The 20236-nt window shown below is 45.4% G+C and overlaps 1 protein-coding gene across 2 annotated transcripts in view; it reads left to right on the top strand.

The window, feature by feature from the left end:
• The window catches only part of LOC122940988 (CMP-N-acetylneuraminate-beta-galactosamide-alpha-2,3-sialyltransferase 2-like), a 68778-nt gene extending 52070 nt beyond the window's left edge, over positions 1-16708 (top strand). For both annotated transcript variants that reach the window (XM_044297957.1, XM_044297958.1), the window contains 3 exons: positions 12015-12060; positions 14065-14184; positions 16471-16708. In XM_044297957.1, coding sequence (XP_044153892.1) covers positions 12015-12060; positions 14065-14184; positions 16471-16638 — 334 coding nt within the window. In that variant the 3' untranslated portion in view covers positions 16639-16708. The remainder of the gene's footprint in view (positions 1-12014; positions 12061-14064; positions 14185-16470) is intronic.
• The last annotated feature ends 3528 nt before the right edge of the window (positions 16709-20236 follow it).

Raw genomic sequence — 20236 nt, 5'->3', positions numbered from 1 at the left:
GTATGTAAATTTGTAATGTCTATCTATGTCATACATTGTGACAATAATAAACCTATATAATAAAAGCGCAGTGTGAGTGTGCTGTGTCCGTGCGTGTGTCACCAGTTTGGCACTGGGCATGCGCGGCGGGGCAACCGATCAGGACATAGCACTCCACACGCGGCTGCACCGCCCACAGCATCGCGCCAACCAATCAGGACATGGCACTGACACACTGACTCAAATAACTGTTTAACCACTTCAGCCCCGCTAGGTGAAACCCCCTTCATGACCAGAGCACTTTTTACACTTCGGCACTACACTCCTTTCACCGTTTATCGCTCGGTCATGCAACTTACCACCCAAATGAATTTTACCTCCTTTTCTTCTCACTAATAGAGCTTTCATTTGGTGGTATTTCATTGCTGCTGACATTTTTACTTTTTTTGTTATTAATCAAAATGTAACTTTTTTTTGCAAAAAAATGACATTTTTCACTTTCAGCTGTTAAATTTTGCAAAAAAAACGACATCCATATATAAATTTTTCGCCAAATTTATTGTTCTACATGTCTTTGATAAAAAAAAAATGTTTGGGCAAAAAAAAATGGTTTGGGTAAAAGTTATAGCATTTACAAACTATGGTACAAAAATGTGAATTTTCGCTTTTTGAAACAGCTCTGACTTTCTGAGCACCTGTCATGATTCCTGCGGTTCTACAATGCCCAAACAGTAGAAAACCCCCACAAATGACCCCATTTCGGAAAGTAGACACCCTAAGGTATTCGCTGATGGGCATAGTGAGTTCATAGAACTTTTTATTTTTTGTCACAAGTTAGCGGAAAATGATGATGATTTTATTTTTTTTATTTTTTCTTACAAAGTCTCATATTCCACTAACTTGCGATAAAAAATTCTAGGAACTCGCCATGCCCCTCACAGAATACCTTGGGGTGTCTTCTTTCCAAAATGGGGTCACTTGTGGGGTAGTTATACTGCCCTGGCAATTAAGGGGCCCATATGTGTGAGAAGAACTTTGCAATCAAAATGTGTAAAAAATGACCGGTGAAATCCAAAAGGTGCACTTTGGAATATGTGCCCCTTTGCCCACCTTGGCAGCAAAAAAGTGTGACACATCTGGTATCGCCGTACTCAGGAGAAGTTGGGGAATGTGTTTTGGGGTGTCATTTTACATATACCCATGCTGGGTGAGAAAAATATCTTGGTCAAATGCCAACTTTGTATAAAAAAATGGGAAAAGTTGTCTTTTGCCAAGATATTTCTCTCATCCAGCATGGGTATATGTAAAATGACACCCCAAAACACATTCCCCAACTTCTCCTGAGTACGGCGATACCAGATGTGTCACACTTTTTTGCTGCCAAGGTGGGCAAAGGGGCACATATTCCAAAGTGCACCTTTCAGATTTTGCAGGCCATTTTTTACACATTTTGATTGCAAGGTACTTCTCACACATTTGGGCCCCTAAATTGCCAGGGCAGTATAACTACGCCACAAGTGACCCCATTTTGGAAAGAAGACACCCCAAGGTATTCCGTGAGGGGCATGGCGAGTTCCTAGAATTTTTTTTTTTTTTCGCAAGTTAGTGGAATATGAGACTTTGTAAGGAAAAAAGAAAAAAAAAGAAAAATCATCATTTTCCGCTAACTTGTGACAAAAAATAAAAAATTCTAGGAACTCGCCGTGCCCCTCACGGAATACCTTGGGGTGTCTTCTTTCCAAAATGGGATCACTTGTGGGGTAGTTATACTGCCCTGGCAATTTAGGGGCCCAAATGTGTAAGAAGTACCTTGCAATCAAAATGTGTAAAAAATGGCCTGCGAAATCCGAAAGGTGCACTTTGGAATATGTGCCCCTTTGCCCACCTTGGCTGCAAAAAAGTGTCACACATGTGGTATCGCCGTACTCAGGAGAAGTTGGGCAATGTGTTTTGGGGGGTCATTTTACATATACCCATGCTGGGTGAGAGAAATATCTTGGCAAAAGACAACTTTTCCCATTTTTTTATACAAAGTTGGCATTTGACCAAGATATTTTTCTCACCCAGCATGGGTATATGTAAAATGACACCCCAAAACACATTCCCCAACTTCTCCTGAGTACGGCGATACCACATGTGTGACACTTTTTTGCAGCCTAGATGCGCAAAGGGGCCCAAATTCCTTTTAGGAGGGCATTTTTAGACATTTGGATCCCAGACTTCTTCTCACACTTTCGGGCCCCTAAAAAGCCAGGGCAGTATAAATACCCCACATGTGACCCCACTTTGGAAAGAAGACACCCCAAGGTATTCAATGAGGGGCATGGCGAGTTCCTAGAATATTTTTTTTTTTGCATAAGTTAGCGGATATTGTTTTTTTTTTCTTTTTTTCTCACAAAGTCTCACTTTCCGCTAACTTAGGACAAAAATTTCAATCTTTCATGGACTCAATATGCCCCTCACGGAATACCTTGGGGTGTCTTCTTTCCGAAATGGGGTCACATGTGGGGTATTTATACTGCCCTGGCTTTTTAGGGGCCCTAAAGCGTGAGAAGAAGTCTGGAATATAAATGTCTAAAAATGTTTACGCATTTGGATTCCGTGAGGGGTATGGTGAGTTCATGTGAGATTTTATTTTTTGACACAAGTTAGTAGAATATGAGACTTTGTAAGAAAAAACAAAAACAAACAAAAAATTTCCGCTAACTTGTGCCCAAAAAAATGTCTGAATGGAGCCTTACCAGGGGGGGGGGGGGGGGGTGATCAATGACAGGGGGGTGATCAATGACAGGGGGGTGATCACCCATATAGACTCCCTGATCACCCCCCTGTCATTGATCACCCCCCTGTAAGGCTCCATTCAGACGTCCGTATAATTTTTACGGATCCATGGATCGGATCCGCAAAACACATGCGGACGTCTGAATGGAGCCTTACAGGGGGGTTATCAATGACAGGGGGTGATCAGGGTGATCACCCCCCTGTCACTGATCACCCCCCCTGTAAGGATCCATTCAGACATCCGCATGATTTTTTACGGATCCATGGATACATGGATCGGATCCACAAAACACATGCGGACGTCTGAATGGAGCCTTACAGGGGGGTTATCAATGACAGGGGGTGATCAGGGTGATCACCCCCCTGTCACTGATCACCCCCCCCTGTAAGGATCCATTCAGACATCCGCATGATTTTTTACGGATACATGGATACATGGATCGGATCCACAAAACACATGCGGACGTCTGAATGGAGCCTTACAGGGGGGTTATCAATGACAGGGGGTGATCAGGGTGATCACCCCCCTGTCACTGATCACCCCCCCTGTAAGGATCCATTCAGACATCCGCATGATTTTTTACGGATCCATGGATACATGGATCGAATCCACAAAACACATGCGGACGTCTGAATGGAGCCTTACAGGGGGGTTATCAATGACAGGGGGTGATTAGGGTGATCAGGGTGATCACCCCCCTGTCACTGATCACCCCCCCTGTAAGGCTCCATTCAGACATCCGCATGATTTTTTATGGATCCATGGATACATGGATCGGATCCACAAAACACATGCGGACGTCTGAATGGAGCCTTACAGGGGGGTTATCAATGACAGGGGGTGATCAGGGTGATCACCCCCCTGTCACTGATCACCCCCCCCCCTGTAAGGCTCCATTCAGACATCCGCATGATTTTTACGGATCCATGGATACATGGATCGGATCCACAAAACACATGCGGACGTCTGAATGGAGCCTTACAGGGGGGTGATCAATGACAGGGGGGTGATCAATGACAGGGGGTGATCAGGGAGTGTCATGGGTGATCACCCGCCTGTCATTGATCACCCCCCTGTAAGGCTCCATTCAGACGTCCGCATGATTTTTACGGATCCATGGATACATGGATCGGATCCACAAAACACATGCGGACGTCTGAATGGAGCCTTACAGGGGGGTTATCAATGACAGGGGGGTGATCAGGGAGTGTATATGGGTGATCACCCGCCTGTCATTGATCACCCCCTGTAAGGCTCCAATAAGACGTCCGCCTGTGTTTTGCGGATCCGATCCATGTATCCATGGATCCGTAAAAATCATGCGGACGTCTGAATGGAGCCTTACAGGGGGGGTGATCAATGACAGGGGGTGATCAGGGAGTGTATATGGGTGATCACCCGCCTGTCATTGATCACCCCCCTGTAAGGCTCTATTCAGACGTCCGTATGCTTTTTGCGGATCCGATCCATGTATCCGTGGATCCGTAAAAATCATACGGACGTCTGAACGGAGCCTGACAGGGGGGTGATCAATGACAGGGCGGTGATCAATGACAGGGGGGTGATCAGGGAGTTTATATGGGGTGATCATGGGTGATCAGGGGTTTATAAGGGGTTAATAAGTGACGGGGGGGGGGGTGTAGTGTAGTGTGGTGTTTGGTGCGACTGTACTGACCTACCTGAGTCCTCTGGTGGTCGATCCTAACAAAAGGGACCACCAGAGGACCAGGTAGGAGGTATATTAGACGCTGTTATGAAAACAGCGTCTAATATACCTGTTGGGGGTTAAAAAATTCGGATCTCCAGCCTGCCAGCGAGCGATCGCCGCTGGCAGGCTGGAGATCCACTCGCTTACCTTCCGTTCCTGTGAGCGCGCGCGCCTGTGAGCGCGCGCGCCTGTGTGCGCACGTTCACAGGAAATCCCGGCCCTCGCGAGATGACGCGTATATGCGTGACTCTGCGCAGGGCCGCCACCTCCGGACCGCACATCTGCGTTAGGCGGTCCGGAGGTGGTTAACGACTTCCATGCCTCGGTCCTTAGGTCCTGCTCTGCCCTAGCAGCGGCCCAATGCTTGAAGGGTTAATGATCCAACCTATCTGGTGAAGAACATTTTAAAAAAAGGGCCAAAAAATCAATTTTTTTTATCACCTTACATCACAAAAACTGTAATACCAAGCAATCAAAAAGTCATATGTGCCCCATAATGGTACCAATCAAACTGTCCTCTCATCCCGCAAAAAATGAGCCCCTACATAAGAAAATCGCCCAAACAATAAATAAAAAATATGGCTTTCAGAAAATGGAAACACAAAAGCATGATTTATTTTTCAAAAATGCTTTTAGTGTGTAAGATAAAATAAAAAAAATCACATTTTAGGCATTGCAGTGTCTGTAACAACCTGCTCTATAAAAATAGTATGTGATCCAACCCGTCTGGTGAACGCCGTAAAAAAATTAAATAAAAAATGTGCCAAAAAAGCCTTTTTTTTTATCAACTGTCATCACAAAAAGTGTAATACCAAGCGATCAAAAATATTTTGCCCCAAAATTGTACCAATCAAGCCATCATCTCTTCCAGCAATAAATATGACCCTACCTAAGACAATCACCTAAAAAATAAAAAAATATGGCTTTCAGAAAATGGAAACACAAGAACATGTTTTTTTTCAATACATTTTTTGTGTAAATCCATAATAAAATAAAAAAAAATACTTATTAGGTATCGCAACATCGTTACGACCTGCTCTATAAAAATATCACATTATCTACTCTGTCAGGTGAACATTGTAAAAAAACAAAAAAACAAATAATAAAAACTGTGCCAGAACAGCCATTTTTTTTGTTACCTTGCCTCATAAAAAGAGTAAAATATATATATATATATACACACACACACAATGCACAACTACCTCTAGCAAATGATTTCTATACTGCAGGAATAACCCTAATAATAACAAACCCCCCCCGCACCGCTCACACCAGTGCGCCGACCAATCGGGACACGACACTCCACATGTCACCTGCACGACGGCAAGCAGGTCGGAGCGCCGCCATTTCTGCTCGTCAGTCACAGTACTATCAGACATATAGAGAGGAGCCCCTGTCAGCAGTCTGATCTACCAGCCGCCATTTCTGTTCGTCAGTCCCAGTAGCCATTTCTGTTTGTCTGTCACAGTACTATCAGCCATATAGAGAGAAGCCACTGTCAGCAGTCTGATCTACCAGTTGCTACCAGCAGTCTCAGCACCAGCAATCAGTGCTAGTCGTACAGCCACAGCCACCAGTCACAGTGCCAGCAGTGTCAGCCACCAGTCAGTGCCAACCATCTGAACCATCAGTCATTGCCACCAGCCACAGCCACCAGTCTCAGCCAGCACTCAGTGCCAGCAGTCTCAGCCACAAGCTGCAGTCTCAGCCACAGCCACCAGTCAGTGCCAGCAGTCTCAGCCATAGCCAGCAGTCTCAGCCACAGCCACCAGTCAGTGCCAGCAGTCTCAGCCACCAGCCGCAGTCAGCAGTCTCAGCCACAGCCAGCACTCAGTGCCAGCAGTCTCAGCCACAAGCCACAGCCAGCAATGTCAGCCACAGCCACCAGTCTCGGCCACCAGTCTCAGCCACCGGTCAGTGCCAGCAGTCTCGGCACCAGCAATCAGTGTCAGTCGTACAGCCATGGCCACCAGTCACAGTGCCAGCAGTGTCATCCACCAGTCAGTGCCAACCATCTGAACCATCAGTCAGTGCCACCAGTCAGTGTCAGCAGTCTCAGCCACAGCCAGAACTCAGTGCCAGCAGTCTCAGCCACAAGCCACAGCCAGCAATGTCAGCCACAGCCACCAGTCTCGGCCACCAGTCTCAGCCACCAGCCAGTGACAGCAGTCTCAGCACCAGCAATCAGTGCTAGTCGTACAGCCACCAGTCACAGTGCCAGCAGTGTCAGCCACCAGTCAGTGCCAACCATCTGAACCATCAATCAGTGCGACCAGCCACAGCTACCAGTCTCAGCCACCACTCAGTGTCAGCAGTCTAAGCCACAGCCAGCACTCAGTGCCAGCAGTCTCAGCCACCAGCCGCAGCCAGCAGTCTCAGCCACCAGCCACAGTCAGCAGTCTCAGCCACAGCCAGCACTCAGTGCCAGCAGTCTCAGCCACAAGCCACAGTCACCAATCTCAGTCACAGCCACCAGTGTGTGTCAGCAGTCTCAGCCACAGCCAGCACTCAGTGCCAGCAGTCTCAGCCACAAGCCACAGCCAGCAATGTCAGCCACAGCCACCAGTCTCAGCCACCAGCCAGTGACAGCAGTCTCAGCACCAGCAATCAGTGCCAGTCGTACAGCCACAGGTCACAGTGCCAGCAGTGTCAGCCACCAGTCAGTGCAAACCATCTGAACCATCAATCAGTGCCACCAGTCAGTGCCAGCAGTCTCAGCCACAAGCTGCAGCCAGCAGTCTCAGCCACCAGCTGCAGTCAGCAGTCTCAGCCACAGCCAGAACTCAGTGCCACCAGTCTCAGCCACCAGTCTCAGCCACCAGTCTCAGCCACCAGTCACTGCCAGCAGTCTCAGCCACAGCCACCAGTCAGTGCCAGCAGTCTCAGCCACAGTCGCCAGTCTCAGCCACCAGCCACAGCCACCAGTCAGTGTAGTCAAGTTCCCTTGCCATTTAATATAGACTCTTCCTACTAATGTTTATGCACTACTGTTCTAGCGCCCGTTATTGTAACGGGCCTAATGTCTAGTATGTAATAATTATCAATAATAATATTTTAATATTTAAACAGGCCTATTTAACAGGTAAAACACTGACTTAGGCCTCTTTCACACGAGCAACTCACCTTAATCCACTTGTTCGCACAGCCGGCATCTCTTCTGTCTTCTTCTTTGAGGAATAGCACCTTTGATGATGTCACTGCGCTCATCACATGGTCATTCACATGATCTTTTACCGTGGTGATGGATCATGTGACGGACCATGTGATGATCGTAGTGACGTCATCAAAGGTCCAATTCCTCAAAGAAGACGACAGAAGAGATGCCGGCTGCGCGAGTGGATTAAGGTGAGTTAAATTTTTTTTTTTTTTTTTTTAACCCCTCCAGCCCTATTGTACTAAGCATTCTGTATTAGAAATGCTATTATTTTCCCTTATAACCATGTTATAAGGGAAAATTAATAAAGATCGGGTCCCCATCCCGATCGTCTCCTAGCAACCGTGCGTGAAAATCGCACCGCATCCGCACTTGCTTGCGGATGCTTGCGATTTTCACGCAACCCCATTCACTTCTATGGGGCCTGCGTTGCGTGAAAAACGCACAATATAGAACATGCAGTGATTTTCACGTAACGCAAAAATTAATGAGTCCGGATTCAGTGCGGGCGCAATGCGTTCACCTCATGCATTGCATCTACGTGGAAAGAGGCCCATGTGAAAGAGGCCTTATAGGATCGCTACCTTCTATCCGGTAGCCGTACAGGCAGAGTTTGCTAAGAGCTCATTCTCATACCCTCTGTACTAGACAGGAAGTCTTGACATATTATTAGGCCTAGTGGTCGGAGCAAGAACTTCACAATTTTAGGCATTTTTTTCAAGTATAGAGAGCGGCATGGAAAATTAAGCCAAAAATCATCAGTCTACAAAATATGTGTTTTGTAGCATAAAAACATGATATTTTCTAATGAGACATTCCCTTTAATGTCTCATACTGCTGCTGGACAAAGCATATAACAAAAGTATTAAAGGGGTTGTCCGGGTTTAGAGCTGAACCCGGACATATCCCCTTCTTCCCCCACTTAGCCCATCTGTATCGTGCAGGGCAAGGGCTTTTTTGTTAAAATTTTTACACTGCTAGGCGGAGGCATCCACCTAGCAGTGTTCCCGATGACGTCACCGGCACTCATGGGTGGACTTTAGGGCTGCCCTAGCCATTTTACAGGCTAGGGCAGCGCTAAAGCCTGCACATTAGTGCCAGGGACGTCACCGGGCTCACTGTTAAGTGGAAGCCTCCGTCTGCCTTACCCATGGAGAGTCCGGTACGTCACCGGATCTCCAGAAGAAACCCTTGTCCCTCGTAATTCAGCACAGGAATCGGAGAGCATCGGAGAATTTCATGTCAGAGGGGCTGAGTGGGGGAAGAATGAGATCTGAACCCGCACAACCCCTTTAACAAAGGCATATCACAAAGGAAAAAAAAGCTACTCCTCATCACTGTCCAAGTAGCCGTAAACCTGCAGATAGTGGTGTATCGGTGCTTGTATCAATAATGGGCAGCATGAGTTTATTTACCCACCTAAAATAACCGCTATTTATCTCATATCCTGAATAGACAGTTTTTTTATTAAAGTGTCTATGGCCTCTTTCACATGAGTCAGTTTTCCGTCCGGGTGCAATCCACGAGCGTATAGCATCTGGACTGAATCCTAAAACCTTAATTTAAATGGGTCTGTGTACATGAGCATCGTTTTTCATGCATTATCTTTCCGTTCAAGAAAAATCACAGTATGTTCTATAGTGTGTAATTCTTACACAGCTTTGGATCCATAGAAGTGTTGTGTGAAAAACGGAAGACATCCAGGTGCGATGTGTTTTTTACTGATGGTTGCTAGGAGATGTAGATTGTTATTCTTCAGTTTTTCTTCACATGTGTGAAAAATGCATGCAATCCGGATACAATCCAGACGGAAAATGCGCACACACGGAACTCAAACGCAGAAAAAAATGGATTGAACTTGCGTGCAAAATCATCAGTCTTTCCCTGAACAGACCTTGACACAATCCATATCGCTCATGTGATAGAGGCCTTGGACTACATTTACAATCCAGGATTTTGCTTGTCATGATGCAAATGACTGTATAAAAATATGACAAAGGGCACATGTGGTATGGTATATTTTTCTGTATGCTGCCATATGGCATTTATCATGGGTACTGTATTTGTTCCATATGGATACTGGATGAAAACAGACAGGAAAAGCTGCTTTTCTCATGGATGCTTTTATAAAAGGTATTTTAAGTGGCAGCCATATGGAGGATTCTCAAAGATTTGTATACATAGACACAATTCTTTAGTTTCTGCTGGGGGTGGGTGGTTGATTGGCATCCATGTTGCATCTAGTGGAGCATACCATAGTTTTTTCATTATCTGGCAGATTGTGTATAAAAGACGCCTCCATATTTAAGAACAGAATGGAAGTGTAGTGTTAGCACCATGTTATAGATCAGCACCTCATGGGACTGGTAAGACTGGTTTGGTTGTTGTTTTGGACAACAGGACCATTCATTGCAATGACAAAATTCCCCCAAATCTCAATGAATGTCTAGTAGGTGGAGCCAGTGACTATTAAGAAGGTTTGACAAGAGGGAAAAATGGTGGACATGGTCTTTACACCAGTTTTCTGCTAGATAGTTGTGGGATCTGGATCCATATCCACCATGTTTTCGGCTGGATAGTTGTGGGATCTGGACCCATGTCCACCATGTTTTCTGTTGAATAGTTGTGGGATCTGGAATCATTGTTGTACAAAACTTTTTGCTTTAAGACCTGTCCTAATATTTGAGGAATATTAGATTAAAACGACTCTTCGGTTCAAAAAAAAAAGTACATGAAGCGGGATATGAACAGAACGGTTGCTGTCCCCCTTTTCATCCTTTCAGCTTCAGATCTGATGATTCCTCGACTGCTCTTCTGTCATCCAAGATGGGCCCCACTGCTACTCAAACTACCTGGTTCACACTGTGCATTTAGTAGTCCAAGACGGTGTTCCTCAACTCCAATCCTCAAGGCTCACCTGCACGATTTGAGACTATCTCATAGAATGAATACCTGGGGTAAGTCCTAATGCATTGACACTAATTGTATTCACCAGCTCTATACTAAGGAAATCGTGAAAACTTGACCGTCATAAGGGGCCCTGAGGACTGGAGTTGAACACTGGTCCAAGACACTTAAGCAGTTCTGACTAATCCAAGAGCAGGGCTAGACAAGCAGGAAGCGTCTCGGACCACCAATGAACAGTGTGCATTAAGTAGACTGAGGAACTGTGCGGCCATCTTGAATGACAGATGAGGAGTCAGGGAATCGGCAGATCTGCTGCTGAAAAGATGAAAAGGAGAGGGCACCAGGTAACTTTTCTTTTCATTCCCAGTAAAGTGAATTTTTTGCTTGAGTCAGAAGATCACTTTAAAGGGAACCTGTAACTATGATGCTATGTAATCTGCAGGCAGCAGGTGATAAAGCAGGAGGAGCTGAGCAGATTTATATAAATGGTAATTTTATGGGGAAAATATTGAGCATAACTTGTAATTTATTAATTTATATCTATGCTCATTCTGGGCTTTAAAGTCAAGGTGTCGGTCCTATCAGTGACTGACAGCTATCTCTGTATACACAGTCATAGGGAGAAGACTGTCAATCACTGTTTGGACTCCAAAGCCCAGAATGAGCAGGAATATAAATGAATAAATTACAAGTGATACTGAATCCTTTCCCACAAATGTACGTATATCAATCTGCTCAGCTCCTCCTGGTCTATAACATGCTGCCTGCAGCTCAGACACCATGTTCACCGTGACAGGGGAACCTGTCATCAACATTATGCTGCCCATACTAACAGCAGCATAAAGTATAAACAGGTGAGTTGATTTCAGCGTTCTGTCATTTATAAGTTAAAAGTAAGTGGTTGCAGAGAACCAACATCACAATCATTGCAGTCTGGGCCTGGAAAAGAGTCCCGGCCACCTGGGAAGAGTCCTGGTTACCTGGTTATTCATGGATTCCTGCTCTCCTGCCCACCTGCTGATGATTCAGTCTTCTACCTAGTTTTCTCCCTTTCTCTCTAGGAGAGAACTGCTAATCATCAGCAAGTGGGTGAGAGAGCAGGAGATTAGGAATAACCAGGACTCTTCTCAGGTAGATTTGACTCTTTTCCAGGCCTGAGCTGCAATGATTATGACGCTGGTTCTCGGCAACCACTTACTTTTAGCTTATGAGTGACACATCGCTGACATCAGCATTTCTGTCACTATTTTATGCTACCCTCAGTGAGGTCAGCATAAAGTTGATGACAGGTTCCCTTGAAGTGTGAGTCTACTCTCTTCTGTTTTTCTTATGTTGTGTTTGTCTTGTTATGTGTGTTTTCCCTTTCTTTTACCTCTTTACCTATGTAATATAATAGGTGAGATTAATGTCATGATTTAGACAAACTTCTGAAAAAATACATTTTGTAATTGGTCATTTGTCCTGTGCTTGTTCTCCCCTTTAAGTACATACACCCGAGTGAAGAGGTTCATTCAGGCAGATAAAGATAAGGTGAGCCGGGATTGCGCACTTATTACTAATTCTCAATGTTGATCTTCTGTTACTGCCCTGTATTGTTCTCTTTCCGTTGAAGTTCCTCATACTCGTTGTGAGTCAGACGTACATGCCGATTTGATTCCAACCCTCTTTTGATGACAGATGTCAGGGGAGAAAGAATTGGAAAAAAGGCATAAATCACACATTCACATATTATGTATTTATCACGAGGCTCTTTGTGCATGTTTCAATCAAAAATGTATAAGCCCACCCACCAGGTCACAGGGACCAATTTGGAGTGGGTACCTACACTAATCTGGCACAGCACCACATGTGACTGGCGCTCCTGGGTCTTGCCGCTTACAGGTGCTGTATCATGGTGGTCCCCATGTGAATTTGTGCCACATTCATCTTGGGACTCACTCAAAAGAGACCACCTTGACGTGGTGAGTGGGCTTATGCATTTTGATCAAAATCTATACGAAGAGCCTTGTGTTCATGTTTATACCTAGCAGCCATAGATCAATGTAAAGCATGTGGATGTCTGATCCATGACTTTTTCTCCACAGTTGTTGCAAAAAAAGGATTGGGCATACTGGATTTCAACATGCTCAGTCCTTTGCTCCAATAGAAGAGAATTCCCCTCTTCCCATTGAACACACACAAACAATTAGCTCAGAATGTGAGGCAGAGTCGGGAGAAATTTTGTCAGACAGTTATTGTATGTGACCAGCCAACTTTACTCTGCCACTATTTTATTGTCAAGATGGGAAACCTACACAGATAAGCTGTCACTAGACTCTTTACAGTGAAGAGGACCTGTCTCGTCTCCTGACATGTCAGGTTTAGTAACTACTTGCATTCCCCATGATATAACCATTCTGCGGCATCTATTTTTTTGTCCATATATTGTGCCATTCCTCTATTAATTCTCTTAGACATTTACGATTAAAGGTACAAATGTGTGTGACCTTTTGGTGGTGTGTCCTTGTACAATCTGCTGTGACTGGATAGTGTCAGACTGTGAAGGGATATGCCCCCAACTGGTAACATCCAGCTGTACCTTTATTCATAAACTTCTAGCAGGAATAACAGAGGAACGCCACAACACATAAGAATAAATGCTTCTTAATTGTCATTTCATGTTTTCTAAAACAAACATGACCAGGGTATTGTCGATTCGCTTCCCTTAATTTACCCCAATCCCCAAAAAGACACGACAATGTGGGTGGATTTAATTGGCCACAGCAGCCATTTTATTATGAACATAAATAACATAACCTATTAAATAACAACGTCCCCAAGGCCTCCCTACCTGGAGGCCAGCCCACATAACCTTCACTGAAAAACACGGGGAGGGTCCTTGGAGCCCCATAAACCAGCCGCGTAACTGCCCTCGCCCCTCCTTCAGATTACCTCTAGCCGTTAAACGCCGGAGGCGAACCCGTTAACCCTGGGCAACACGAGGGCAGATATACAACACTCCATCATCCAAAACCTGGGGAGTCCAGAGCCTCCTTTAGCTCCCTCCCCACCAACTCCAAGGACCCCCCACCGCCCTGCCTCGGCCGCCATGACAAAAAAGGCCCTCCCTGCCTAGCCAATTCAACACCACCCCTTCATAACCCCCCCAAACTCCTCTCTGCCCGCAAACCTCCTTCCCTTCAGTAAACAAAGCCTCTTCAAGGGTGGGTGGGTGGGTGGGTTGCTGTTACACCATGTCTGTCCCTCTGCACTGACCCTTTTCCCGCCCCTGCTACCCCCTTATAAAACCTAGCCCCATCCCCATCACGCTGCCCATACATTAACCCCTCCCTGACCTTCCTTCACCTATCACTCCCTCCCAACCTAGTCATGCCGCTATGGTAGTTACGCCCCTGTCCTTAATACAATCTATGAAGTTTGCCCTTAAAGCAGTGCTCTTTGTGGATGTGTAGAAAATGAGAGGTATTCAGTAGATACATGATACGACCCCCGGGACATATGTTACAGTAATATGTATCTCCTTTATCACTTCAGGTATTAATATTTAACCCAGCCTTTTTTAAATACATCCATGATAACTGGACCAATCATCATGGAAAGTATCCATCTACTGGAATGCTGGCGCTCTTTTTCGCATTACATATATGTGATGAGGTGAGTACATCTAATTATTAATATTAATAATTAAAGTCCTGATACATAATGTATAGTCACAGACTTAAAGGGGTTTTCGGGATCCTATAACTGATGCCCTATCCTGCAGATAGGTCATTAATATCTGATCGGTGAGGAATCAACACCCCCTCCCCGACCAGCTGTTCCCTGCAGGTGCTGGAAGTAGCACTCGCACAGAAGCTGGGCTGCAGTAACCTGGCATGGCCACTACACGTTGAATGGCGCTGTGCTTCCAGCTTCGTTAATATTGCTAGTTCTGGCACCAGTGGCTTCAGGGAACCAGGGGTGCACCACCAATGAGGCCAGGTGAGGCGATCGCCTCAGGCATCACCAGGTAGAGGCAAGAGGGGAGCAGCATAAGGGCCATGGGCAATGGGCACTTTCATTGTGGCAAAGGGGTTAGGTTAAGGAATTAGCATTGGGGACGGGGGCGCCGTTTGAGTTTTCGCCACAGGCAGAAAGGCTAGGTGCACCCCTGCAGGGAACAGCTCATTGGCGAGGGTGCTGATTGTCAAACCCCCACAGATCAGATATGGATGACCTGTCCTTGGGAAAGGTCTTCAATCTTAAGACCTTGGAAACCCCTTTAAAGGCTTTCAAAAATAATCTAGACGCAACAAATGCTACAAAATAATAAAAAGCCCATACAAGCAGTGTCGGATTGGGGTGCCTAGGGCCCACCAGTAAAATGTATTTTGGGGGCCCACCATACGGATACATTCAAATAGTACCTGCTCACACAGCAGCAAGATGCTACCAGATAATTGAATACGGGGGTCCCTGCAGCATCTTTGAGAAGGTAGGTCCTGGGGAGAAGAGGACACTGGTGATCTCTCCTCTATACCTAGAAGTCATCTCAGCTCTGATCGCGTCTATAATAATATACTGGGGAGTTTCTTTAAAGAGGACCTGTCACCGCTCCTGACATGTCTGTTTTAATAGCTTCATGCATTCCCGTGTAATAACTATTCTGAAGCCTCTGTTCTTATGTCTCTATGATGTGCTATTCCTTTAGTATTTCTACTAGAAGTTATGAATAAATAGCTATTAGCCTTCAGTAAGGGTACAGAGGGGAGGTAACCAGTTGGGTGTCTGCACCTGCATAGTCTGAAAATGACAGCACTGATTGGATAGAGGGAGTCCATGCAGGGACACCCCCCCCCCCCCCCCAACTGGTTACCTCCCCTCTGTACCCTTACTGCAGACTGCTAGCAATTGATTCATAACTTCTAGTAGGAATAACAGAGGAATGGCACATCATAGAGCCATAAGAACAGATGCTCAGAGTTGTTATTACATGGGGAATGTATGAAGCTATTAAAACAGACGTTTCAGAAGCGGTGAAAGGTCCTCTTTAATAATCTATCAAGTTTTTTTTATGAACATAGGCTGGTTGAGGTGCTGTACATCGAATATATGTATGTAGTGCAGTAAGTCTACGGTGTTATGTGCCACTTGTGCAGTGGGCGGGAGACTAGGGGCCCACCTTGCTCAGGGGCCCACCGGGGATTCACCTGTACCCCTGTGGGACAGTCCAAGCCTGCATACAAGCCTTATAAATTCAATGTTTCACCACTGGTCTGTTTACCTTGCTGAATCAATGACGTGCCACCGATATGATGGTTGTGGCCAGTGACTGACTGCAGCAGTCATACGCTGGTACGGCACTGCTTCAGCAAAGTAAACGGGGAGCGGCAGAGGACCACTGGAGCGACCAGCAGGCAACAGTCTGTCTCAAACAGTGGAAATGGTCAAAATTAGCGCTTTTGGTTGACTTTTATTGGATATTTTTCATAAGAAGATGACTATAGTTTGCATGATCGTTTGAATAAATTCACTAGCCGCTTCTTTTGGCTATACCCCACAGTTAAAGGGGTGGTCCGGGCTACAGATATTCACCTACAGTATTCTCAGGATAGGTTAATAATATCCGATCAGTGCGGGTCCAACACCCAACGCACCCACGATCAACTGTTCTGGGCAGCCACGGCTCCGTAAACTATACTGTATATAGATCACAGTGGGAATGCCAGGTGTCTGCCCCTAGTGTACTGATATTGATGACTTATTCTTGAGGGTAGGTCATCAATATCTGTAGCCTGGACACCCCCTTTAACTACCATTAAACAGTTAAAGTTATCCACCAGATTTTTGAAGACTCCTGATATCTAAGAACCTTGTACATATCGTATTTTAGTAGCTTTGTGAATAATTGTGATACCGGGAATGATCTTGGCAGTAATTGACTTGTGTTCATTTCCGTAGATATCAGTATTTGGTTTCGGTGCAGACCAAAAAGGAAATTGGCACCACTACTGGGAAAACAACCGATTTGCAGGCGCTTTCAGATGGACTGGCGTTCACAATGCAGAATTTGAGTCAAAACTGATAGCGGCGTTAGCCCAGGAAGGAAGACTGAAATTCTACAGATAACGCACTTTGTTCTGCATTCATAAAAAGATCATGTTTTCTACTTTGTTAATATAAAAAAACTCCTGCTGTATCCTGTGACTCTCATGGTGAATTTTTGTTGCTCCATTATGAAGCAAGTACTCCCCCTGACTTCAGACAGAGAAGACGTATCTTCTTGGCAAAACTATAAAAGAGAGAAATTATTCTTACATCTGTGTCGTGGCTTTAAAGAGGACACAAAGTTTAGATGACCATTTTTGAGTATTTTTTCTTGAGCTGTTGCTCTGCTATTTCTTCTGGAAATGTATGACTAAAATTGAAACTGGGCGTTATCATTCCTCGTGTCAATGGGGCATCTGCCAGCAAACTCTGACTACATCAAAGGGACATGTGGGGAACTATAATGCCTAGTTATTAATGTATTCATACATTTCCAAGAAGAACAATAGAGGGACAGTACACGCTTTTTAAAGAGAAGTGCTCAGAATTGTCATTTCATGGGGGAAGAAGTGTAAAGTGGAAGATTTAGTTCTAGCTGTGCATCAAAGTTGACGATGGCCCAACTTTTCTTGTCTCAAAATGAACCTCATCATAAACGGACAGCTTTTATGTAATACCGCGCCCAGGATCTTGGAGGTGATACTTAGTGGCGGCCTTGCACAAGTGGAATGCACATCATGCCTTACAGTCTGTGGCTGTCAGGATATGATGGGGGTTATAGTTTTACAGAGGCTGGAGATCACTGCTATATGGACTACCACTCTTAGCATCCTTGTTATAGATCACACTGGTTGGACTATCATTCCCATAGTATCTGCTCTAACTACAACACCGAAGACAAGTGATGCAGGAAGAATGGGCAAATTCACGGGCGCTGCCGGCAAAAAGAAATCCAGGTTTCCAGGATAAATAGATGGAATCTTTATTGGCAATCTGTTTCGATACCAGTCTGGTATCTTCATCAGGCCAATGGCATTATTTATTCTGGAATCCCTGGATTTCTTTTTGCCAGCAGCGCCCATGCATTTGCCCATTTGTATTCTGTACCACTTTCTTTGACAGTGGAGGTGCCCACCAACCGCCTAGGCTAAGTTGCAGCAGCTGCAGAGAAATTCTTCTACATACATGCCCAAATCAGAATGGTGCCTTGAATATGCACAACATGAGCGCATGGTAGCTACTGTTAAGCTTACTGCACTGTGTGGCGCCATGTTCTTCAGTGACCTGTGACAGGTGACCGTCCAGGTTTTTAAAGGGACATTCCAGCAATTAGTTTTCAAATTGTCTGTTCACGAAAAAGTTTATACAATCATAATTCACCTTAATTCGAAATTCCTACTCCTTCTTTTCCATCCTGGCCCCCGGCCGTGTGCGTGAGACCTAGCGACCTAGGGGTTTGTTTTTCTTCATTAAAGTAATGCAATGTGCACCCTTTTGGTCTCCCCCCTGCAGTTTGACCTCCTTCCTGCTCTGCCTCTCCCCCGCCACCTTTTACATAATCACGTGAGACACCATGTACGATGCAATGGACGGGGACAGCTACAGTAAGCCTAGACATACAGGGCTGCTCCATGACAATCTGGGCTGCCCCAAAACCAGAAATTCAGATGAGATGCAGGCTGGCACTGGAGCCAAGAAGTATAATGTAAAAACCTGAAAAAGTGCAGGTAAAAGATTCTATGGCGGTTAAAGGGTTGTTTCACCAACATCATTTATCACCTAGGTACAGCACTAACGCGCTTAGAATTTGTGATAACATAACAAAGAACCCAGTGTTCACCAGTTGGATCCCTGTCGCTTCTAACGCTGTGCTCTAGTCTTCCCTACCACTCTTTTTTCCCTTTTTGGTATCCACTGAAGCCAAAAACTGGCCTTGGTGATCTTGTGCTGTATGCAGCAGAGACCGGGAATTGGCTGCAGCGGTCACTTGGGGAATACAGCACGGAACCAATGGAGCTATGTGAACAAAGGGGAGGACCAGCATTACACAAAATACACCCACATTGTTGTCTGAATGAGACTTGGTTGTCTCATCTCACTGTTGCTAAGGCAAGATGGGATTAAGCCCCGTCCACCATGTGGCCAGGAAATGGCAGAGCAGGCCAGTGCACCTCTGTATCCCTAGCTCTGTGCACTGCAATGGAAGCTATGAAACAGAGGAGCACTAACCCATTCTGCGGTTTCCAGGCCATCTGGTGGATGGGACTTAGTCAAGGGCGAGATGAGAGGACTCCTGTTAGGGTGGGTTCGATTTAAATCTGCTACAGGTTCCAGTACAGGCAGTTTTTCTGCCATATTTGTAATACCATCTCTGTATGCAAAGAGGTATCTGCCAAGAAAGAGAACCATCTCACCAGCGCCACCTAGTGAAAGAGGGTCCCTATTAGTCAAGGATATCCAACTGTAGATATCTGTTTTGGGGTGCTTACCCCTCATCAGGACGTAGTAGGATTCTGACCAGTCCTGTATGGAGACTTACTGGAAGTACTCCATGGTATGCAGCAACAGACATGTGAACCCAGCCTAATAGTAAAGTCCTGTTTACATGTTAAATTGCTGTATGTGCGGCAGGCGCGGTCGGAGAGCACGCCACACACGCTAGTGGTCCCTTTAAGATGTTGTGAGAGTTTTTGTCATGATGCCAGTTGCATTTTAGCAATGAGGGACTCAGTCCCCCTAAGTAGATGGTGGTGGTGGTACCCAGGTGTAGGAATGCCAGACTGGTGTAAGGGTTGCCTTTAATATCCCATTAGCTGTTGTGGCTGTGCACGTGTCATGGTGCTCCTACCTGGATATCTTGGAACCCCGGGCGTAGTTGCCCTCTGCAGAGCAAAGGATGGTTTTGAAGGGGATGAAGAGAGTGAATTGAGTCCAGACTTTGTATATAGGTGATAACAGCTTTACTCGAATAAACTTGCATCAGAGAAACAACCGTCCAACGTTATCTTGGTAACCAGCAGGCTTTGGCTTAAATTCTGGCAGGCAAACACGTTCGGCTCTGCTACATCTGTCACTTTCTTTGGCTCAGCTGTGATAACTGGATTAAATAGAAACTTTTCCTTTCTGCTGTACTTAGCCCTCTGTAGTCTGACTGTCTTTTATCTCTTTGTCTTTATCTTTGTCTCTGTATCTTTATTCCTGGGAATCCTTACTCTCGACTCTGGAGGCATTTAGCTTAGGCCTCAGGGCCCAGCAGAACAGACAGTGCTCTGCTGCCTGGAACACAGCCTTCCCCTGGCCGGGGGTACACTCAACTAACTCTAACACCTCCCTTTCTAGAGAGGACTAGAATGGATAGAAGGTTCCACTCCAGGAAAACTAGCTCTGCCATTGCTGCTAAACCAGGCACATTACGTGTTAACATAACATTTCCATAGAATTGAAATACACATTGTGTAGGATCTGAAATAAATGCACATGATGACACAGGGTTAATCACAGGTGATAGTATCGGGCACAAAGAGGTGGTAATACCACTCTGGGGCAAGCAATGCCTGACGCAGGTGCACATCTGAACCGCAGGGTTTGTGCCCTCATGAATTGCAGGAAGGCAGTTCTGTAATAACACATTAATATACACGACTTGAATTAATTTTTTTATTTTTTTATGTGGGTGAAT

The sequence above is a fragment of the Bufo gargarizans genome, chromosome 6 (assembly GCF_014858855.1).
Source record: "Bufo gargarizans isolate SCDJY-AF-19 chromosome 6, ASM1485885v1, whole genome shotgun sequence".
NCBI classification, from domain to species: domain Eukaryota; kingdom Metazoa; phylum Chordata; class Amphibia; order Anura; family Bufonidae; genus Bufo; species Bufo gargarizans.
This window is presented reverse-complemented; position numbering and strand designations above follow the sequence as displayed.